Here is a 23,929-nt window from a genome sequence, read left to right as displayed (position 1 = left end):
CGGGCGCGGTGATGGGCGCGGGATGGCGGCGCTGGGAGCGCTGGTGAAGAAGGCGTGGAGCGTGCGGCGGTTCGTGGTGCTGCTCTGCGCGCCCCTGGCGCTGGTGCCCGTCCTGCTCAGCCTGCCCGCCAAGGTACCGCGCCCGGGCACCCGCGGGGAGGGAGGGCACGGGCCGGGCAGCGTGGGTGGGCACTGCGAGCGGGGGACACCGAGTGGGATGCGCTGACCGGGGGCACTGACTGGGGGACACCAAGAGGGGCCACGGACCGGGAGCACAAACCGGGGGCGCCGACTCGGGACAGGGACCAAGGGTATGAAACAGCGTTACACCCCGTGGAACTCAGCTCTGGGGACACGGACCGGAGACACAGCCTGGGTGCTCTGTGCCACATCTCGCCTCGGCCCCAACAATATTCGGCTCGAGAGAGGGTCACCCTCCTGCCTGCCAGGGTTTGCCCGTGGAGGGGGGGACCGCAAAGCCTGTGGGCTGCCAGAGCTCCTCACCCTTCCACACCACCCCAGAGTTCGAATGGAGGGGACATCCTGGGGTCACTTCAGCTTTTTAGAGGGAAGAAGGGATAGATAATTGAGCTGTTTGTTACTTATATAGACATTGGGAGGTGGAACGAACTTTGGGGTCAGCATCAGCTCAAGCTAAGTGGCACTAACTAGTATTGCTTGCTGGTACCCCAGTGCCTTGTTGCAGTTTTCATTGGTGGTGCCCAAATGGCAGCTGGGGAAACAGAGGTGATGCAGGTCTATGGCCAGCATCCCCCGGAGAGGGGCTGGCAGAGCTCGGGTAGAAGGTAAGTGCCTGGCACTTTGAGACTGCCTGGCATCCCTGTCCCATCCCCTTAGGGAGGGGAGTGGCAGCGGGCAGAGGTGTGGGCAGGGGGAGAGGGACCTGCAGGGCTGGGGAATGCCAGGGAGCCACGAGTGCCACCCGCACCCCTGTGGGTGACTCCTGGGGAGACCTTTGGTGCCGTATCCGGAAAGGTTTTGTGAGTAAGATATTTGTGGTGGTTTGTAGGCGTGGAAAGACCGTTCTCCTGTTAAGGTTTGTACTTTAGCATGTGCGTTAGGCTGCACATTAAGCAACCTGTTGCAAAACTTTGCAGGCTGAAGGATTTTTGCAGCTGTCCCACATACACAGCTCTTGTGCACCAGGAGCCTCTGAGCCTTGTGTGGAAGTCCACGGGACGGTGAAGTCACTGTGGAATTTTGTGCCGTTGACTTCAGTGCCGGCAGGATTTCACTCTTACATTCTGACTCAGATCCATTTGAGAATGACTTTGTTTACATCTGACAATAACTATTGATCAGTACTTAGTGATTACAGGGTAGTTCAGGTGCTGTAAGGACACAAAGTTGGCACTGAGTCTGTACAATGTTTGTCAGGTGAAACCTTTTCATTTGAGATACAAAATAAACCTCTGAAATTAAAAAATAATATAGAATGATCGTTGCTTTATTTAATGACTTTATATTAAAAGAGAAATTTATTTGGATTTAATCTCCCTTTGTTTTTCTATTTTACATTATTGGCTGAGTTCTGAATAGGACTATATTAAATGTCTGCCTCAAAGAGCAGAAAGCACATTGCACAAGAGGTATTTAATTACTTTGCCAATTCATAAGTAGAGCGATAATTACATTTCTAGGCTCATTTACAGTAACTGAACAAATGACGTCAAGTATATTTAATGGTATCTTGTTTGACCTTGGCAACTGTAAAGTTGAGAGATATGGTTAGAGGGTGAGGAGATGCACTGATCATACAGTGCAAGCTTGTGAGTGGACCGTGCAGGGGCTATTTGCGAGAATAAATCACAGATGAACCCGGTTCTGTGGCAAGATCTAAATGCTCAGTGTACTGGTAGAAGTGTATAGTGTCACACAGGCTGTGGAAAGATTTGGGTGTTCAGGAAAGGGATTTCTTCACATGTACAGAAGAAAATGTCTCTACTAGTGCTGTTCACACCCGCTCCACTCCTGCTGATCACTCTGGGGTGCGATCCAGGGAGGATCTCATGCACAGTCCAGTCTGATCAGTGCCGGTTTATCAAAGGAAAAATGGTGTTGGGAAAGGGGAAATGTTTGCAGCTGAGGGGGTGGCAAAGCAGTGGGGCAGCTGTGGGCAAGGAAGGAGACCTTGGCAGGGCTGGCTGCTCTGCCACTCACCTTAGGGGTCTGTTCTTTATTTTCCATGGGCACTAAATGCATTACTGGTGGTAGAAGTGAGGCTCTCCAATACCTGTGCTGGTTCCTGTCTAACTCCGATGCTCCCATGGGTGTTAACCATGTTTCAAGCAAGTCCAGCTGCAGCTTCCACAACTTCTTCCAGAGTCTGGACTAGGGGTGAACCTGTAGCTGTGAGCTGCTGTACACAAGTGTATCTGTTCATATTCAGGGGTCAATGATTCATCCACAGTTTCAACACTAAACTCTCTCACTTGTTCAGCAAGAAAGGAAACTTGCTGTTGCACCAACAAGGGATTAAGTTCTGACGTCTGGAGCTTGCTTGAGCCCCCGTCCACAGCCCGAGCCGAGGGGGGCTGTGGGAGAGGAAGGAGCAGGTTACGCTTTTACCCACAGTGTGAAAACACCAAGGGGGAGGACCAGGCGAGGAGTCAGCAGGCAGGGGATCAGGGGTGGCAGAGTGTGGACGTTCTTCTGGCGCGTGACGGGAACCGCGTGCCCTCGGCTGCGCCCCTCGAGTCAGGACGTTTGTCCCGGTGCGCCCTGGGCAGCCACGTCGCCAGAGCTGCTGCGGGTGTTCCACTGACTGGGCTGCTGCTGGTGTTACTGGGAGCCTGTCCCAGGCAGGGCATCCAGGGAAAGCAGGCTGGGGCAGGAGGAGCTCCTGGGTGAGGTGAGGTCACTGTAACCACCGTGATGCTGCGGGGTGCTCACACGTCTGAAACTCGGGAGAGTTGGATGGGCTGGAGAGCCCCGTGTTCCTGCTGGGATGGTCAGTGTGCTGCCTTGCAGGGTGTAAAAGAAACTGGTAGGAGATGAGAAGCAGTGAGGCTCAGCCTTTGCTGGTCCCAGGGTGAGGTTTCCCTTGTGGAAAGGAATCTTACAGGCATCTCTGCAGTACTTTCCTGCTCTGGGAATGCTAAAATATATTCCCATGTTGTGTCATCATTTACCTTCTCCCCCCTGGGATGCTCAGCAATTTTAATTCTCCAAGGGATTGCCACCATAAAAAGCCAGCTGAGCTTTGGCTTCAAGGGCAGTGTCTCGCTTGGATCTGAAGACCAAGAAATCTTGACTTGAAGCTGATATAACAGAGAACCACAAATAGGATGTGGCTTCTTGCTTAAGTGTGTCCTTTTGAGTGACACCCTGTGGTGTGGGTGCACTGGATCTTCCAGTGAAACCTGCACCTAGGTGACATCTCCCTAGAGAAAAATAATCCTTTGAGAAAAATCATCCATTAATTCTGGTCTTGCTTACTGCAGATGGACTCCAGCATTCACATCTGCAAGCTGCAATTAAAGCTCTGGCTGGCTTTCACCCTGCAGTGGTTGTTCTCCAGATCTCTGTGTGAGTCCCTTCACAGAGGGACGGTGACAGGGCTGGCACTGGTGCTGATGGGATGTTAATTGCCCTTGGTTTTGTTTGATGCCCTTTGTAGGTTGCAGTTGTGGACAGAGAGACTTGCATAAGTGCTTTTGTCTGCAGCCTCCTGTCTCTTACGTAGAGAAATGAAATTTCTGCTTTGTGAGTGGGTCTGCCAAGACCTCAGGGTGTGCTCCCCAAACCATGGCTGGAACAGTGGCTTGTGTCTGTCACATCAAGCAGCAGAAGGAAATGCTCTGTGTGGAACCTTCTCTGCACGAGGGTCTGTGTGTCACCTCCTGCTCCAGTTGCTGCTGAAATAGCTGAATATTTGTCCCGTGAGTGGAAGTGCCTGTGACCCCCCTGCTCGGAGGGCTGTGAATGATTGCAAAGAGCTGGAGCAGGGCAGGAGGGGCTGGAGGAACTGTTCTGCTGGAAGGGGCATGGGGGGCACTTTTAATGAGCTGTGCAAAGAGCTTGTTCCAACAGCTTCTAATGAACTCAATGTCTACAGCCTCTTGGCTTGGTAACAGCTGAGGCAGCCAAATCTGCTAAAAGGAGCTCTGAGCAGGCAAATAGGGCCCAGTGCCTTCAGAGAACAGACTTGACTTCCTTGGTGGCCATAGAGCAATTTAAAATTAACTCGGATGTAATGAGTCCTCCTGGTTAGAACAAGGAGACTTTAGGAACTTCCAGAAGAAAAATTACATTGCTTGCTCTGGAAAGCAGAGACTGTGAAGGGCGGCTTTGTGGGGACAGGGGTGATGCAAATGTAGGCAAGTGGGGCTGGGAGCAGGGTGTCCTGCAAGGTGGAGTGGAACTGGACCCTGGACTGGAGAGCACAGCAGGAGCCCAGAGAGGCAGGGAGCAGTGTAGGGAGCAGCCTGGCAGGACAAATAAGTGATTGTAGCCTGATTATACATTTCATACACAGAGTCCATCTCTGCTGAGTCCGTGCTTGGTGGTTTAGAAAGGCCAGTTTCACAAAACTGGGAACAATGGTCAGTTAAAAGCTGAGAAGAAGAACTTCAGTGGGGAAAGAGGGGTGGTCACTGACAGTAGGGTGACTACCTTTATCATATGCACTGAGAGTTTCAGTTTGGAGAGAGGGCAAGCCTGGAGAAAAGCGAGCTGGCACAGGGAGGATGTGAAAGCAGCAGTGCTTGGGTGGGGGGAAAGGGAAGTGGACAAGAGTCAGTATTAATTGGATGCTGAGGACCACAGAAAATATGTGGTCATGTTTTATGATCAACAATCATAAAGGTCTTTTCCAATCTCAACAATTCCATCATTCTATGGAAAGGAAGAACTGAGGAAGAACATACTGGACAGAGTATTGAGTGATGAGTGTAATGGTGTGGTACAAAGGAATCCAACCCATGGTAATCTGTTGTCAGATGCAGAAAAAACCATGTTCAGTGAAACATTTTTGTTCTGTCTTCAGCGAAGTGCTCAAAGTGCAGTCCTTTAGCATGAGAAGTTGACTGATAATGAAATATTTTTACTGTGACAGTGACTAAAGAGAAGTTAAAGTACATATGTCCAACTCTGGCTACTTTAAAATCCACAGGTTTAAGTAGCTTCCATACCACAGTTTTGTAAGAGCTGCCTTGAGGAGTTTTGTGAATAATAAATAACAAAGCAGGTGCATTTCTAAAAGCCCCAGGGTGGATGGAGATCCCCAGGAATGCTGACCACAGGTCAGGCTGATTTGTAGCCCCCTGTTGGGAAGTAGATTCCAAAAAGAGGTGTGAGGTAGCAATATGTAACATTGAGATGTCATATCTGAACATGTGTAATATGTTCAATATTTAATTAGTTGGAGACAGCAACTGGCCTGGCTGCCCACAGCCAAGAGGGTTAACGTGATATCTGTGTGTGGGGGACACATGCAAGCTGAGCAAGAGTAGTGTGAGTCTACCAGGCTGCTTTTTGCTGGGGCAGTGGCTTTTTGCCACACACTCAATTTGCCCACTTTATCTGAGCTTCAGCTGTCCTGTTTTAAAACAGAGAAAATTCTTCTTCTTTTTTTTTTTTTTTTTTCAACTACGAAATACTTCAAGTTCAAATAAAAGTGTTTAATTAGCTTTGTCATTTTAACAGAGCAACGCAGGTTCCCTGAAGCTCCTGCAGCTTGTGGCCTTGTGTTACTGGCCCCTTTCTAGCCATTCTGGAAATAGCTGGTGGGAGCAAAATGACTCCACTGGCAGGAAGGCTGGCAAACAGGGCTTGGGTTAGGTCCAGATTACATAATGTTTACAGGAGCTGTGTTAGAAATCAGATTCACACATCCATCCCACTGGAGAGCAGGCAGTGGGAGCGAGGGGGCCACTAGCACAGTCACAGCTGTGATGTGAGAACACTCAGTGATTTTTGCACCAAGCAGTTCTGGACACTGCAGGTAGAACGTTCCTTTGTGGTAGTGGTGGGACAAAAGGCCTTGAAAAGCTCCGATTCATCCAAAATATCTGTTGGTGTTGGGATCAGGGTCCTGGAGGAGCCCTGTTTGCCCCCTGTTTGCCTGGGTGGGGGTGGTGAGGCTCTGATGACCACGTAGCATCCAGAAGTTGGAAGGGAAAACCCAAAGCTTGGCAGTGCCAAGGCAGGGCTTCTCTGAGCACTGAGTCTGCCTGGTGGGGAAGCTGTGGGCGCTGGGTCTGATGGAGAACAAGGTCCAGCTCAGGATCCTGGTGGCTCATGCATGTCCTGGTGCTATGTCTGGGTGAGCCAGCTCGCCTTATCTGACCTACATTCCCTGCCAGAACCTCCTTTCCCCGGGCACCTCACCTGCCCTTCCCAGAGACCTCCAGCTCTCCTGCCCACAGGAGATTGCCTCATGGCTTGGCTTCCTCTGTCACGGCTCAGCAGGTCCCCCAGTGTGGAAAATCTCCGGTGCTTTCAGTGTAGAAAGACAGGATCTGTGTCTGGAGGGGCAGAGGTCAATCCCAAGGCTCTTGAGCAACAGGAAGAAGAGCTGCTGCAGTCCAGAGCCATCAGCACTTCCCTGGCAATCATTAATTGGTTATAAAATTAACCCAATCACAAGACCTATTTTAAAGTTCGTAGGTGCCACTATTTTTGCCCCTGAACTTTGATAAACTAATGGTTGAAAAAAATCAATACAAAGCTGCAGGGAGATGAGAGAAGTAGAAGGAGTCTGACGGGGATGCAGCCAAGGGATTGAAGGATAAAGATGATGTGGGGGTGATGGTGCCACTCACAGCAGCAGCTGCAGCTCAGCTCATCCTGGGGCAGCCGTGGCCAAATCCCTAAAGGACCATTCTCCTGGCATTTGTTAGCATTTATTGTCTGTGTACTAAATAATTATACTGGGCATTGGGGGCATTAATTAATTAACATTTGCAAAATATCTTGAAAGCAAAAGACTTTCAATGTCATATAGAGTTTGGTTCAATTTTATTAATGGCTTTACTTTTTTGTTGTTGTTTTGTTTTTTGTTTTTGGGAGTGCCTGGTCCAAATCAAAGTTTTATTCTGAAGTGGTTTTTTTCATTTTTTTGTTTGATGATGGTCCTATTTTAAATTAAATACTTGTTTATTATATGTGCAATTTGTCCTCTTTTGGGGTAGAATAAATTGGGAAAACAGCACTGCAGCTTTCTTCAAGTGATCTGCTGATGACCAGTACAGGTTTCAGAAATTCAGGGAAACCCTCCTAATAGCAGTTCTTTCTGCCCTGTTTCAGTTTTATCCCTTGGCTTTTGATCTTGCAGTGAAGAGGAGTTATTAGATTCATGCTGTATTTCATTGCAATGTTTTCCAGAACATTTTCCATACACTAGAGAATAAATATCCATTACTTATAATTAGTTTTCTAAATTGTACTTCATCTATTTCATAATGTCAATTAAAGCCTTCACTGATATGCTCTTGTATCAAGGCACTGTTAAATATTTTCAGTTGCTCTACTCCTGTAAGAAGCAAAGTGTCTTTATTTTGAAGCTGACTTTGGTGCAACTTTCCTTCCAGGAAATGGAAGAATATTTTGCCAGTGGAAGAAAAACAATTATTTATACAGCCCTTAGAGATCAAATGGAAAAGGGCTTAATGAGAGCAAAGCTATTTCTTTGGTGTATAAAAAGAACCAGAGTAAAGAGGAATTATCAGTTGCCACAGGAATGAAATCACTAATCTAGTGTGCAAACACTTTAAAACATGACCCCTTATTTTTGCAAAGTTTGGCTCTGCCAGGTTTGCTGCTCTGGTCCTGCTGGTCTGGGGGAAGTGAAGCTGCCAGGGCTGAGCTGGGAGCCTGAGGATTTTACTTCACACTGTCTCATATGTCATTTTACTGGGATCTAAAATTAGGTCTGAAAGCGCTCTTTAAATCCAGATCTTGGGAACCTCGTGTGAAGCTCTGGCACCACTATAATTAATGTATGGAGAAAAAAAAAATCAAGTTGTGCTCAGCTCTGCAGCGTTCATGTTTCCACGTGCACTGAAGTGCTGGAGCAGTACTGGCAGAACCACTTGTAAATGCAAAGCCGAAGTGCTGAAAGCAAATTACAAATTCTGTCATTTTGGCCACTTTTCAAACCCTCACTGCAGATGTATTGAAGGACAAATCCATGTTGGTTTTGACCCCGCTCAGCCCAGGTCTGCACTGGGTTGTAGGCAGGTGGTGGCTGTGCTGCACCCTCAGGCACTGTGGCTGAGACCATGTTATCCCCAAAACTCAGCTCCCCACAGTCCCCAGCCCATGCTGTTCCCAGCCATGGCAGGGAGCAGAGCCCTCGTCTCCCTCGCAGAAGCCCAGCGAGCCCAGACCCGGTCCAGGGCAGGAAGGTCCCAGCAGAGGGACAGAGGTGGCTTTGAGTAGCAATTCAACCTGCTCAACAGGCTGGAAAAGTGATAAAATAAATAGTTCCGTGGCTTCCAAATGATTCTCAGCTGTTATTTATAGTGCTGAGGGCACTCTGCCACAGGGTCACTGACAATATCCCTGGTGACCGAGCCCAGCTCTGGGCTGGGTTCCCCCCCAGGGCTCTCCCCTCCTGGGCTTGGGGCTGCTCCCCAGATTTCCTTCCATCACTCATTGCTTTGGGCATGACTGCCATGACAAATGGCTTTGGTCTAGTTTGTGCCTCCTGGGTGGATGGATGGATGGATCCACGCTGTGGCCTGGGGGCACTGGGTCTCTGCCAGCCTTGGCCCAGCCAGGGCAGTGCCAGGCAGGGCGAGCTCCCTGCCCGCAGGAAGCCGTGTGACACCACAGAGCTTGATTTACTGATTTCCGCGGGCACCAGGATGGGTTGCCATGGAATGGTTTCTCACAGATCTCTTGGGAGGCTCCGATCCAAGGAAAGAAACCTTTCTGTGCGCTGCCTATTGCAAATGTGGGGAACACACACCTCCCAAGGCTGTTTGTCCGTAGCCATGCAGAGCACGGTCTGTGGAAGCTGGAGGGAAAGCACAAACATTAAATGGGTCAGACCCTGGGACACCTGAGGATGTTACCAGCAGTGCCTGCTGAGGACTAGACCCCAAACAAGGTTACTTGGTTGATGGCCCTGTGCACTGCCACCCTGCAGCCCAGGGGAAGTTCAGGCAACCAAGGAGGGTTTGGGTTTTTCTGTGGTCTCAGGGAGTCAGTGCAAGTCCTGAATGCCTACACAATGCAGGGGGGAAGATGTTGTGCCTGATGGAAATGATTTGGGAGGAATATTATTATATCCTTGAAGGAGTAACTGGTGCATTTTGCTTGTCTAAGTGCCTCCAAGTGACAAAGTGCCTCTGTAATGTCACCTCTCGCTTTTCCTCTCCTCCTTTTGCAGGAAGGAAGATGCCTCTATGTGATCCTGCTGATGGCCCTGTACTGGTGCACCGAGGCGCTGCCCTTGGCCGTGACGGCTCTGCTGCCCATCGTCCTCTTTCCCTTCCTGGGGATCCTCCCATCTAACAAAGTTTGCCCACAATACTTTTTAGACACCAATTTCCTCTTCCTCAGCGGCTTAATCATGGCCTCGGCCATTGAGGAGTGGAATTTACACCGCAGGATCGCGCTCCGGGTCCTCATGTTGGTGGGAGTGCAGCCAGCCAGGTGACTACGGCAGCAGGGGGATCTCTGGGGGGGATGTGAGCTGCAGGGGCTGGGGAAGCTGCTGTGCTGGTCCCTGATGCAAGTGTCTCCCATACTGGGGGCTGCCCACACCCCCTTTTCTCCAGCTTATTGAGTTTGTTCAGCTGTTTGCCTTTGCTCAGAGGCCGTGGAGCACAGGGAGAACCATTTGGTTCGGCCCCATGTCTGTGCCCTGTCCAGTTACAGGATGGTCTCAGAAGTCCTTTTTGCTATTGGTTTTGTTATCCTTGCTCGTGAGCTGTTCCTCCTATAGCTGTAATGTGTCAGAGAACTTGCCAAACTGAAGATATTCAGCTTTTCCTTTTTTCTCTCTTCCAGACTAATTTTAGGGATGATGTTGACAACGTCTTTCCTGTCCATGTGGTTAAGTAATACTGCCTCCACTGCTATGATGCTTCCAATTGCAAATGCAATTTTAAAAAGCCTCTTTGGGGAGAAAGACACATCTAAGGATATGAGCAGGGAAAATGAAGAAAACCAAGGTAATTGAGACAGGGCAGTAGTATAAGCCAGCTGAGTGGATTTTGGATTTGCTGCCATCAAATACGCCCCATTTTATCCACCTCACTGGCACAAGTACCACGTTCCTTAGCTTGCAGCTCAGTCTCAGTGCTGGTCCCACTTTCATGCACACTATTCCCACAGTGGAAGAGTATAGGCATAAAACTCCTTTTTATCCTGCCCCTTCCTCATGTCCTGCAGGAGGAAATGCTTATGGGTTGCCTGGAAAACCAGGAAGCACTGATGCCCAGCCAACCTGCTCCACAAACCTGCTGCTGGCACAGGTTAAAGTCTGTGGCACGGTGGGATTGGTGGGGGTGCCTTGCTGAGGGGATAGCAGGAGCCAGGGAGGGCTGCAGGCAGGGCAGGTGATGAGTGCTGTGCAATGGTGCAGGGACAGGCTGGGTCCCTCCCTGTGGCACGCAGGGCTGCCCTGTGCTTGGGGCTGGTGCATTCTCCTCTTGTTTTCCTGTTTGTTCCCCCATGAAACTGGAGCCTGAGCTGGAAAAGAAAGCAAGGACTCAGGGGAAGGCTGGCAGGTTAAATACCTGTTTATTAAGTGCTTTTTGATTTTTCCATCTTGATGCTACTCTTTGGTGTCATTCCTGAGCAGGCCATGGACAGGCTGGGTTAAGGGCATGTGGTCAGGTAAGGGCTTCCTTCAGCCCTCTCATTTAGCAGAAGTCTGGGCTTCTGGCAGGCAGTGATGAGAAACAGCAAGCCATAAATGAAGTCCTGAAGTCCCCTTGGCAGCTATTGCTGATAGCTGGAGCAGCAGTCACAGCTTCTCCTTGCACTAATTAGTAATTCATCTGTCTCTGTGATTTAAAAGCAATGGCTTTTTGGTTCCCACTGAGTCCTAAGGCAGATAAATGAGTCCCCAGAAGAAGACTCAAACATGCACACTCTAATAAAGTTATAATTAATCATTCATCATTAACATCTAGCAATCACGAGATATTTGCACTCCAGGTTGCTTTATCACATTTACTTTATGAATTTTTGACTGTTCACATCTATTAAAATCAACCCCCCTGACTTTCTTGCTATGATTTCCTGTTCTGTAGAAACATTGTGTTTTGTCAGTCTGCTTTTAACCTTCTTGACCCCAACCTCTGAAATTATTTGACTGTGTAGTTGTGACTGTAAATACAGCAGAGTTTGGGAACACATAAAAGGAAGATGCCCCCTTGTCCTAGACACTGTCAAGCACAGAATTAACATCCTTGACTCACAACACTTGCAGGGGTGAGAGAAGCCAGAAAAGGTAAAGGGAGAGGCACTCAGGTAGAAGAATGAATAAAGTGATGCTTTGCAAATATCATGGGATGGCGTGATGACGTATTTCTTTTTTAAGGTAGAGACTTTCAAAAGTCAGGGCTGTTGCAGTGAGGTTTTTTTCACAGACCTGATGAAACCTTGCTGAATGTAAGGAACAAGCATTTGAGAAAAAGGTATACTTGTTTCACAGTTCTACTAAATTTTTATAATCCAACTGAATTATAATCTCTGTTCCAAAAAAGACATTTATTTGGTAAGAGGGCTGTATGTGGAAGACAACATGTACAGTGGCATATGATAAGGTCAGTTTGCAAATCAACTTGGTTTCATAACCCTGTGGTAGAGTCCAGGAGATTAAAAAATACTTGGGTGGCTAAATATAATAATTAAAAATATATTAAAGAATGTGTCATGTAAAAGCATTTGATTTTCTAAAGAAATCTCAACAAGGGTATGAAACCAGCTTTGTGAAGGGCTTTGCTTACACACACAGTGCCAGAATTTGAGTGATCTCTGATCAGTTGGTCACATTTTTTTCCTGATGAGAGAATCCAAAATTATCTACAAAGAGCATTTCTGCCTCTAAGGTATATGAGGTATTTTGGTGAAACGGCCACAAGAATCCTCATTCTGCTCTGTGAGAGATGTGCACAGCCAGATCCAACCTCAGTTATCCTTGATCTCTTCTGACTTATGGACTTGTAATCATTTTCAACTCCTTTTTATGGGTTTCGTAGGAAAAGCTCTGCAGTATGCCTGGTTACCTTTGCAAACCCTCCTTGAGAGAGAACTCACAGATGGTCCTGGCCAGATGGGATGGGAGTTTGGGCTTAGCAGGGAGAAAAAGAATTGAAAAACATTGAGGTAGAATGAAATATGTCTTTGCAGAGCCAGGGGTAGGCTTGAGTTGGGACAGGAGTGTAAGAGACCTTGGACTAAATGCATTGGAGGATCAACAGTCAACCACAGGTTAATGTTCATCCTTCTAATTACATCCTTCCATCGTGGCAAGGTTGGGATGAAAGCTCAGCATGTGTGTGCCCAAGCCAATTAACTCCAATTCAGTAAATTAACAATGTGTAAAACATGACACTGCAAAAATCCTTGGTTCACTGGGCTGGAACGAGCTCGGTGTCTTTGGCACACACATGAGTGAGTCCAGAGACTTTGACCACTGGCTACTCTCCATGCCCTGCTTTAGGTCTCTGGGGCATATTGGGTAGGAGAGGATGGTGTTCCAGGCTGAGGAGGGGTGCAAGGAAATTTGGGGACTGCTGGGGTGGCAGCACCAGGAATTGGGCTCTGCATGTAGGGGCCTGCAGAGCCCAGGGACGTGCAGGGACACAGACCTCAGGACCCAAAAACACGCAGAGAGCACAAGGAAAGGCAGCAGAGCCAGCTGTGATGGGGAAGAGCCACCCAGGCTGAAGGTGGATAAAACTCAAAAGTGCTCCAGTCCTGAGAGGAACATGGAGAATGAGGGTTGATAGCACACCTCCCAACCTCAGGAGGTCAAGCCATGACTGCAAATGCCATGAGCCTTAATGTCAGGTCTGGTAACAAAGGATGATTGTATTGCATTTCCATCTTTTGATTTCTGAGTTCTCTCATGGGTGTCTGTGGTTGAGTGGTGTGTAACTCCCAGTTTACTGCCAGAGAGCATTGGTGATACTGGTCAAAACATCCCTTTCCTCAAGGGCTCCTGAGTCTACTTGTGTTCCCTGTGGTTGCCAATAAGGAGGACAGCGAGGCAGAGCCCATGTGAAGTGTGCAGGAGGGTCCCTGGGAACTGGGTATGCAACAGAGTCCCCCCGGGGTGACCCTAAACTTGTGCCAGGGGCTGGCTCAGCCTCTGGGGTCTGTTATTTGTGGAGGGGATGATGGGCTTGGAATGGTCCCTGCTGCCAGGGTGCCTTTTGGAGGACCTGGTACAAAACCTAATCCCCAAATATCTTTAAAGAGGGAAGCACAGCTTTATGGTGACTGCACTGGATGTCTACAGGGGGTAAAATTCTCATCCCATGGGAATGAAGCTCAGTGACAGGAAGTGCTCCTGCTGTACCCTGGGGAACCTGCCTTACAGATACATCAGGCCCAAGAGTGTTTCTTCCTAAGAATGACTTATGGTTAATCCTCCCCCCCAAAAAAACCACCTCAAACCCATGACTTGATAAGGGATGCCCTGAAACTCCTGACTGTGTTAGAAGATCCCAAAGCCTGACCTGTGGCAGAAGTAGTAAAGGGACCAAGTGCCCGTGGGTGTTGGAGGAGGAGCTGGTGCTGTGGTGGGACCGGAGCACTGGCAGGAGGAGATGGACTCGTTCATCCCTGCCAGGGGCTCCTGACCCCATCCCCTGGGTGTGAGCTCACCCTTCGTCTGCACAGCCCCTCCTCTAAAATGGTAGTTGTTTCCTCTGTCCCTCTGTTTGGGTCAAGGAGAATTTTCTAGATGCTTTGAACTGTTTTAAAGTCCTCATCTTTCTTTTTCAGCATCTTTACAGCAGAATAAACTTTACACTGTACCAACTGAGATGCAGTTTCTGGCAAGTACTGAGGAGTAAGTTAACTATAAAGTTTGTATTAGAGAGTCGAGAGAGAATTACCCCCTGAGCTAGAGCAAGTTTTAGGAATTTGAAATTCAATCATTGCAATGTTTTGATTATCCAGAACCCCCCAGTCACTAGCAGCCTGATGACAGAAACCCTCCTCTGTGTGTCCAGTGTCCCTCTGCATGTCCAAATCGTCACAGAGGTTTTTTTCAGCCACTCTGAAATCATAGCCAGAGGTGTCTCCTGCTGGGGATTTTTGCCTTGGTTTTCTCAGGAACATCAAATGTGTGAAGCTGATGATTTAAACCACCCCCTCACCCCCAGAATTTACACACTGGTGATGGCCCTGCTTTGATAACAAGGATGGGAAGAAAGCATCTTTTCAGGGACATGGGAACAGATGGTTCTTTCCTCTTGGTGCTATCAAATGTTAGGTGTTTTTCCTTTTAGCAGTCCTGTGGACTTTATGCTCAGGGTTACAAATTGCTGAGGGGCTGGGCGAGGCACAGGCACCCTCAGCTCCTCCAGATGGGTGCTGGGGGTGCTTTGCCCTCTGCATGGCTGCTGGTCCCACGTGGGGGTTCACTGAGCAGGACCCCTCTGCAGCTCAGGTGTCCTTGGGGACAGTGTTAGCTTGGATTTTTAAAAACTGGGAACTTTCCTTCTGTCAAGGCTCTGAAGTGGTTGCACTGTATTTAAACCAGGGCTTTCACCGGATTCTCTTTTGGACTGTTTTAAAGCAAAGATCTGTCGGAGGAGAAGGAGATTTCCAGCGATGCTCTCTCAGACTTAAAGAAAGAGGAGGAATACAAAACAAATATATGGAAAGGTTTCCTCATCTCAATCCCGTATGCAGCCAGCATTGGAGGTACAGCAACGCTGACGGGAACTGCACCAAACCTCATCCTTCTGGGACAGCTGAAGAGGTATAGCAGGCTATCCTGGGGAGCTTTGTAAATCCTGGAAGACAGAGGCATGTTGTCCATCCCTGTAGGCAATTCCCTTCTGTGCTGAGAGCTGGTCTGGAAAAGTCATGCTGCTCCAGAACATTTTGGAAAATGAAAGCAGAGGAGTGGTTGCAGTAGCCTTAGCTGTAATAAGCAGGTTTCCAGTGTAGCCAAGCAGGCTGTCAGCCAAACTGGAGCATATGTGCTTCACCTCATTGATGCTCTTAAACCCACTGAATTTAATGGGACTTGACTCCACGCCTGCAATTAACCTGTTAACTGTTTTGATGAATCAGGCTGTGCAGTGTTTTGTGAGCAATTATAGCTACTGCTGTATGGTAGAAAGAAAAATAATGAACCCACTACTTCTGGCCTGTTTTCTTAGTTATGAAAGATTCCTCCTATGAGCATAGGAGCAGAGATTTGTGCCAGCCTAAGTGCCCACAGATAGTTCTTAACTCTGCTGGCCTCTATAAATAAGTACCTGCAGCCTCTCCTGGGCACTGCAGCATCCCTGTGAGGTTCATCTTCAGACTCTTCAGCAGTTGTTGTAGCAGGTTTTAATCCTGGGTGTTCAGGAGTAGGAAAGCACTGAAGAGAGATTTCCAGATCTTTCCTTGCAGGCTCACACAGCAGGGCAGGGTGAGATGGGGGTGGCAGGGTATCCTGGGGGGTTGTCCCAACACAACGCTCCCACATCTCCTGATGCCCAGATGACTCCTAAGGCACACCCAGCAATAGCTTTTAAATGCACAGTGGCAGGTTTGTGGGATATTTCGCTGCTGATTTCAGATGTTTGCTTACCCATAAATGCAAGGCTTGCTTTCCCTTCTTGCATTAACTTGATTTTTCCCATTTGCTTAGTTATTTTCCAGAATGTGATGTGGTGAACTTTGGTTCTTGGTTTATGTTTGCATTTCCTTTAATGCTGATTTTTCTTCTCATGGGATGGCTATGGATCTCCATCCTGTATGGAGGAATTAACCTGAGGTATGTTGATATGCACTATACATATATGTAGTCTGGTTATACTGGCATTTTGAAATACATGTTCATCCTGATTCTCATCCTAAATCTACTGATCATCTCCTGGAAGGAGGGGATTTTATAATTAACTCCAACATGCTCATCCTATAAGTCATCTACTTTTAAAAAGCTGATATACAATAGGAAAGTTTTAAAGACATCTTTTAATTACATATACTTCATCCAACTGAAACACATACATGTACAGAGTATGTACTATATTAATTTAGTTAAACATACAGTTTTTAATGGTTGTTTTACTACCTGAACTGGGTCTGTGGAGGTCAGGGGAAGACTTTCACTGGAAAAAAAGAAAAGTAGGATCTAGCTTGGAGGACCAGGATGAAATCTTGCTTCCCCTGAAATAAGAAGTAAAAATCTCCTAGAACATACAAGAGCCAGGTTTTGTTCCTGGGGCAGAAACTTGGGTTTGGAACAGATTACTTCACAACAGGGCTTAATTTTACAGCAACGTGTTAATCTGTAACTGAGAATAACATGTTTTTCCAGTAAATCTTTGCTGGATACATGCAACCCCCAGTGTACAGGACTTAAAACAATTGCAGCATTGGCATGCTGCTCATGTGGAGCCCTTTTTACCCCTCCACACTCTCATGTGTGATAGTAACAGGGACAGAGTTCTGCTTCCTCCGGGGACCCTACAGAATTTGTAACATTTAGAAAAGTCTGTAATTGTTATTTTGAGTTTAAAATGCAAATGGTGGGTAGAGATGGGGGGAGGAGAGAAGAGGACAGGTGTCCAAATATTTACACTGTCTCAGACGCAGGAAAAAGAAATCAGTGGGAAAGTTTTAATCCAGAAGATGCCAAAGGCCGGTCCTTAACTTGCTGGTGGGGCTTCTCAGGAGGCTCTGTGTGCTGCCCTGGGATGCTTGGCTGAGACCTGCTCTGCTCCACATCACATGCCCAGGGCTCGTGGAGTGTGGAGCCTGAATTCCCGTGTCCTGTGGTGAGGGCTGGGGCATTGTCCCGGCACAGCCCCTGACCATCAGGTGAGGAAAGAGGCCAAAGCCCCTGGTGAGATGCAAAGTTGCTCTTGGGCTTGGAGAACGTGATGCTTTGTGTTTTGTTTGGCCTGTCCCTGCCAGCACAGAGCCCGGCTGTATTGGGATAGCTGGGCCAGCGCAGATACCAGTGTTCCCCAGGGGCAAGGCACGTGGAAGAGACACTGCAAAGCTCCACAAGTACAGCCAAGGCTCCACAGGAGCCTGTTGGGATGTTTTGGCTGTGATGACTCGGGGACAGGGGCTGGACTCTCTCCTTGGTGTCTGTCTGCAGCACAGCCCAGGCTCCAGCAGCAGCTCGGCTTTCCTTGAATCCAAAAGCCATTAAAAGCCTCAGGTATGGGCTGGCTGAGCTGAGGCTGCTGTTTATAACACCCCCCCTCCAAAAAGAAAAACAAGACATTGAAGGGGCAGGCAGAGCTACTTGAGGTGCAGGAGCTTCTGAATGATCATCCATACAGAAGATCCAGCCTCGATATCCCTTTGAAGCAGTAAATGAATTAAGGAAGGGCAGGCACCACAGGGATGGGCAGATGCATCTGATGCAGCAAATTGGGTTTGTAGGTTTAATCAAGGTCACAGAGTTAGAAACCAGGTTTATTATCATGGGGTGTGATGGGAGATGCAGTGTGAGATATGAATATATCACTTGTATGCACATGGTACAAAGGAGCAAACAGCGTGCTCGGTCAGTGCAGCCGGGCTAAGAGGCTTAGCCAGGAGCACATTAACATTCCCGGCCACTTAGAAATTCCTCACATTTTTGTTGATCCTCAGCAGCATCCTGGGATCACCCAGGAAATTACAAGTGACTTGAGAAACGAAGGGACAGATTCATTTTCCGTGTCACCCTATCCCTCCTCGCCCTGCCCAAGTAGGCAACTGCCAGAGACGAGGAATGTTGGGGCTTTCATCTGGCAATCACAGCCCATGCTGGAGGAAACAGTTCAGAATACAAATGAGAGGAAATGTCCTCACCTCTGCAGGGTCTCCTTTGTATGAATGCAAAGACAAAGGATGTATAAAATAGGGCCTTATTGCCTTTATCTCACCAGAGACCTTCACTGTTAGTCTTGATAATCTGAAGATAAAACAAACTGAGCTGCCAGAGATGTGCAGCTCTTTGGACCTTGCAGAGCAGGCACTGGAGAAGCACACTGAGTCATGAATGTGCTGCAGTAGAAAATGCAGCATTTACTACGTGTCACATATGTCAGAGGTATGTAAAAATGTAACTGTGTTTCTTGGCAGAGGCTGGAAAACAAAAAAGTCAAATATAAGAGTGGATGCAGAAGCCCGAGCCAAGGAAGTGATAAAGGAGGACTATCAGAAACTGGGTCCAACAAAGTGAGTTGTAAACTTGGGATGGAAATGAGAAAGAAATTGAGTGGGTTTGGAAACATCCTGTCTTAAGAGTGGAGGACTGGTGAGAATGGGGTTTTTTTAGAAGAAAATTATACCTGTATTTCCACTCAGCCCATTTGTAACATGCTGGAGTTTGCTTTTTGCATTCTCCAGCCTCTTCCCCTTTGCTGACACGAATAATTGCAAACAGCAGCTTGCACTCAAATCTTCTCAAGAATGACGTTCTTATTATAGAGGGAATTCATGCTGGGTTGTTTAATTACTGCTTGTGATTTTTCTACTCCAGGAGCAAACCCAGTCCTGTGCATTAGGTGCTAACCAGCACAGTCTGAATTTCCAAGGTTTGTGAATACCTGTCCTACAAAGCAGGAGGCATTTTCTCGAAAGGCTGGTGAATCATATGATGGATATGAATCATATGGATTGTGGATATACTTTAAGAAATCTTAAGTATATGGAAAGTAGTCAGATCCATGTCATGGAATACATTATTTTTTCTGAATAATTCCTTCAACTGTGTTAGCTGGGTGAAGACAGAAAAAGCTGGTCCAGATTGCAATGATGGGGATCATATTTTGGAGAACAGCACCAGCAGAAGGAAACATGAGTTTTAGACTTGGGAGAAATGTCAAAAAGAGGAGGGGAAGCAGGAAAAGTTGAGTATCTCTAGAAATCAACCTCTGGATATGTCCAACCAGCCACTGATATTCTAGTCAGCCAGGGCTTGTGAGGGTTGTTGAAACTGTAGGTTTTATCCTTAAATGATCTGTGTTTCCCCATCTGTAAAATAATATTTTCATACTCGGGGCAATACTGTGAAGATTCAGCAACGTTTGTGCCGTGCTATTGACATTGTAATTATTGCTGTTGTGTGGAACATGGAGTGGCTCTTCAAAGACGATTGTCTGTGCCTGTGCTGTAAATGAAAGAAATTGGTTTATTTGTTCCATTCAGTACATTATCAAGCAGCCTGCAAAATGTCTCTGAAAGAATCAAAGTCCTACTTTGAGATCTAGGAGTGGGCAAGTCCATTAAGCTGAGCTCTACCAATTTGATTAGGAGCCCCATAACTAAAAATCAGCACAAGCCGCCTCTTCCCAATGGCTGATATGCCCCTGCTTGTGCTCAGAGAGATTTTAAACATCTATTCCAGTGTTTCACTGTGGTTGTTTTTAGAAAACCAGCCTCCTTTCTCACCCAACCTGCTTCAGCTGGAGTTGGGTACTTGTCCTAGCTTGGATCCACCCTTTTGGCACATCAGCATTTTAAACTCATTTCTTTCTATTTCAGGTTTGCAGAACAGGCAATTTTCTTCTTCTTCTGCATGTTTGCAATCATGCTGTTCTCCAGGGATCCTAAATTCATTCCAGGTTGGGCAAGCTTGTTTGCACCAGGGTAAGACTTTATTTTCATTTCACTGTCCCATTTTTCAATAGCATTTCCAAGTCATTGAGATTCCTGGGTTTCTGATTGTACTGCTTGACACTATTACTCAGGATTCCTGGAATGAATTAAACTGAGAATCAAGTAGCAGAGCTGACTTTGTTTCTGTCTCCCAGAGGAGGTACATGAAGCCAGTGAGAAGTTGGGATGTGTCTGTCTGAGGCCATCCCTAGGACTTAACGTTGAGAATGTTGTTTATAGGTACATTTACAATGAAATACTGAATTCTTTATGCAATATATCGATTTCACTGGAGGTCTGGAGACTGAAAAGAGATGGCAGGAGCTGACCCCTGGGTGCTCTCCTGTCTGTTTGGCAAGCTCATGGATACAGCAGCTGGGGAATGCTAAAGCTCTGAGAAGGTGTTGCTATTTCTTAACAGAAGAGACCTTCATAATTTTGTCATTTTGTCAAATAAAGCCCTAGTTTAGTAAATGATTCCCTAATATAACAAAGTAGTTACAGACTTTTTCTTCATCAGTTAACAGCTCCTTACAATCTAACACATGCTTAAGCTCTTTACTGGATGGAGTCTGAGAGTTTGAGCATTTTGCAAAGAGCTCATATAAATAAGCTGGTTTGGGCTCTGCCTCTCTTCCTCCCTGCAGTGAACTGAGGAAACTCCACAATCAGAACAGCCAGAGCATCAGTGTGGTGGGAATTAGATCTTGGTTTTTACTTTTGTAGGGCAGCTTTTCTGGGGGTTTCACAGCCCACCATAGAAATGCAGCTCAACACGGAATTAAAAAAGAAAAGAACAGTGAACAAGGAGCATTGTTCAAACCAGATGGAAACTTGTAATCTTCTTTGGTAAATCCCTGTTCTCATAAACTTTGTAATTTTACAGGCTTGTGCTTCTTACATGTGTCTCTGCTGCTTTTGGACAGGTTTATCTCGGATGCAGTTACAGGAATCACCATTGTGATTATACTGTTCTTCTTCCCTTCACAAAAGCCTTCCTTCAGGTGGTGGTTTGACTTGAAAGGTGAGCAGGAGACCACTCTGGGCAGGGACTCTGTGCTTGCCTGTGTCCTGGCAGGGCAGGCGTGGAGCAAGAGCCAAGATAATCCCCCCTTGGACCTGCCCCAGTCTGCAGCAGCAACACTGGCTGTCTGGAGCAGCGTGACTTGAAGGTGCCATTTGATCCAACAGAGGCTTTTTTTCTGAAGTACCAGGAGAGCTTTAGCAGCCACTGCCCTGCTGCTGATGGCAGGAATGACTCAGTTGCTCATGTAGCTGTCAGGGGTGATGCCATGGTGGGGTAAAGCGAACTGAAATCAGTGTTGATTGTCTGTAGCAGACCTGATTGTGGAACAGAGGTTTGGTGGCTGACTCTCCAAAAGCTCCTGTCCTTCGAGGGGAGCATGAACCTCTGAGAGGGCAGAGCTGGGCTGGTTGTCCATACTCAGAAATAGGTTCACTTCCTCAGTTCCTAGAATGATTTAGAATTTAAACTCCTAAAGCTCAAACTCTCCATCAGGTTTTGGTACCAGGAGCCTTTTGATGTCTTGAGTCGCAATGAGATAAAAATTTTAATTCATTAGCCTCTTGGAATAAGAGATGGTCTTAATGTGGAGAAGCAGCTGATGAAGGCCCTTTGCAGATGATGGAGCATTGCCTGGGGTCTGTGGGAACAAAATACCGTCTGCTCTGAGTCATGCACATTTGTTGTGTTGTCCATACACAGGAAGATGTTTAATCAGGCCTCCTGTGGATAAAATATGTGCCCTTGTTCAACAGAAAATTACAGTCCCATTAGTGCATCCTTCCATATGACAGAGCTCACTTCATCACATATTAAGAGATGGCCTTCAGGGGAGAGGAACTCTCTGCTATAAAAACTCGCCGGCTGTTGAACGACAAGTGGAAAATTAATAACATCTTTGTAATTCAAATGGCAGAAAATGTCCTCCTTCCACGGACTCCCATCTGCTGAAGACAATGTTTATGTTACAGAGAGAAAATTAACCTGATATTAAATGTTCCCTCAAGAAAGCCCCAAAGAAAACTCTAATGCTAGAATTTCTTTTCCTTTTTTTTTTTTTAAGATATGATACAATGTTAAATGGTCTTTTAATTGTCTTAATTAACTTGAGAGGCTCCATATGTATATTTTATCAGCATCTCACAGTTAGTGAGCTTCAGTGCTGCTGTCAAGCCCATGATGTCATTCTATTGGGTGATGACTGATGCTCCTCTTTGGGTGGGTGTGACATGGGGCTTTCCTCTTTGTCCAGCACCAAACACAGAGACACAGCCCCTGCTGACTTGGAGAAAGGCCCAAGAGACCGTGCCCTGGAACATCATCCTGCTTCTTGGAGGAGGCTTTGCCATGGCCAAGGGCTGTGAGGTGAGACCCACCACAGATGCCACATGGCAGTCATCCTGCCCAGCAGGGTTGGATTTTATCCTGGTGTCACTTGGGGTTCTCTTGGCTCTGGGAAACTTGTGCCAGTGGAGTCACCCCACTCGAAGGACATGTTTCTCAACCCCAAGTGACAACAACACACAGCAGATAACCAAGGAGGTTACAACTCCCTGCAAACTATTTGCTGTTAGACACCCCGAGGACACAGCGCAGAGGGGCTGGTGAGGGTCTCGCGTGTCATTTGCTGTTCTAGGAGAGGACCACTTCCCCTGCAGGGGTGCAGGAGGACGACTCTCCTTTTTGCTGTCCCCTTCTGCAGGAGTCTGGTTTGTCTGTGTGGATTGGAGGCCGCCTGCACCCCTTGGAGGGGGTGCCCCCTCCCGTGGCCGTCATCCTGGTCACGGTTGTCATCGCCCTGTTCACGGAGTTTGCCAGCAACACTGCCACCATTATCATCTTTCTGCCTGTCTTGGCAGAGCTGGTAAGATCATCCCTCAGTAAGCTCAGCTGCTCCTCTGGTCCCCCCCTTGCCCTGCCCCTTGGGTGGGCAGGTTTGTGTGGGGCCTGTGCTGGGACAAGCACTGTGTAGTTCTCCTGCTCCTGGGCTTCAGGCACTTTGAAATCCTTGGGAGCAACAAAGCAAGTGCCTGCAGCACAACATGGACACTGGAGGATAACAATCCTTCAGACTGTTGGTGAGATACATGATTATTTATGACAGAGTGTGGGACAGGACTCCCTATGGTGCACTGGCTGTTTGCATTCGTTGGTTCATCTGTCTGTGACTCCAAATCCCCAAGGTGCCATTTTTGTTCCTTTCTGGTTTTCCAGGCAATTCGTCTGAGAGTAAATCCCCTCTATTTAATGATACCAGGAACTATAGGATGCTCCTATGCATTCATGCTGCCAGTCTCAACACCTCCTAACTCGATTGCATTTTCTTCTGGACACTTGCTGGTCAAGGATATGGTAAGTTCTTTTAGATACAGAAAATGCTGAAAACAATCAGCCCCGGTGTTTAAAAAGGGGATTTTCTGGATTGTTAAAAGTTCAATATGTAGTGAAGTGAGAAGACAGAAGTCTGATATTGTTCTTATTAGTGTTTGAAGGCACAGGAATTTGGAAAGTGCTTTTATGAAGTTTGTCTTTGTGAAATTTGGAGCCATCATGGCTCCAAATGGTGACAAAAGTGGTCTTGAATGTGCTCAGCTTCTCCCAAACCCTGCTCCTGTTCATCTAGTCTCAGCAACTCAACTTTCATAGGTTTCTGGATGCAGGAAAAGTTCCCCAGCTCAGTGAAATAAAGCTTATGAGTAAAATCAGGCTTAGTCCCAGTTCTTGCTCACATTCCTGAGGCTGAACAGATGTTAATGTTTTTGATGGATCAAAGCTTGGTAAGCATCTGCAGAATGGCCTTTGTGGCTTAAAGCCTGCTTAAGATGCTGCTAATATTAACGGCAATGAAACCTCCCATTTTTATAATGTTTACATTCAAATAGCTTCATGCTTCACATGCTGTAGATGTCCAGTCTAAACTCAACAGTTGTCTTTGTATTTCTTTTGTAGGCAAGAACTGGGTTGCTCATGAATCTTATGGGAGTTCTGCTTCTTAGCTTGGCTATGAACACATGGGCCAAGAGCATCTTCCAGCTGGGGACCTTCCCTGCCTGGGCCAACATCCATGCAGAAAATGCCACCTCACTTGTGACAGCTGTAGAAAATGTCACCTTAAGTGCACTAAATAAAATATGAACAAAGCCA

The 23,929-nt window shown here is 47.2% G+C and overlaps 1 protein-coding gene across 1 annotated transcript; it reads left to right on the top strand.

The window, feature by feature from the left end:
- SLC13A3 (solute carrier family 13 member 3) lies at positions 1–23,929 on the top strand. The gene is made up of 13 exons (XM_017822719.1): positions 1–133; positions 9,359–9,624; positions 9,982–10,145; positions 13,936–14,002; positions 14,735–14,920; positions 15,806–15,931; positions 18,244–18,339; positions 19,648–19,752; positions 20,688–20,785; positions 22,038–22,150; positions 22,488–22,649; positions 23,000–23,137; positions 23,735–23,929. Exons 1-13 carry the CDS (start codon positions 23–25, stop codon positions 23,918–23,920), a joined length of 1,818 nt encoding a protein of 605 aa, XP_017678208.1. The 5' UTR covers positions 1–22; the 3' UTR covers positions 23,921–23,929.

This window comes from Lepidothrix coronata, unplaced genomic scaffold (assembly GCF_001604755.1).
Source record: "Lepidothrix coronata isolate B3197 unplaced genomic scaffold, Lepidothrix_coronata-1.0 Scaffold99, whole genome shotgun sequence".
In the NCBI taxonomy this organism is placed as follows: Eukaryota; Metazoa; Chordata; class Aves; order Passeriformes; family Pipridae; genus Lepidothrix; species Lepidothrix coronata.
This window is presented reverse-complemented; position numbering and strand designations above follow the sequence as displayed.

Bases quoted from the DNA above. Each gene is read 5' to 3' on its own strand.
- SLC13A3 (XM_017822719.1), top strand. From the start codon at position 23: ATGGCGGCGCTGGGAGCGCTGGTGAAGAAGGCGTGGAGCGTGCGGCGG. The intron at 15,932-18,243 runs GTATGTTGATAT...GTTTCTTGGCAG, and splicing joins TATGGAGGAATTAACCTGAG to AGGCTGGAAAACAAAAAAGT. The intron at 19,753-20,687 runs GTAAGACTTTAT...GCTTTTGGACAG, and splicing joins GCAAGCTTGTTTGCACCAGG to GTTTATCTCGGATGCAGTTA.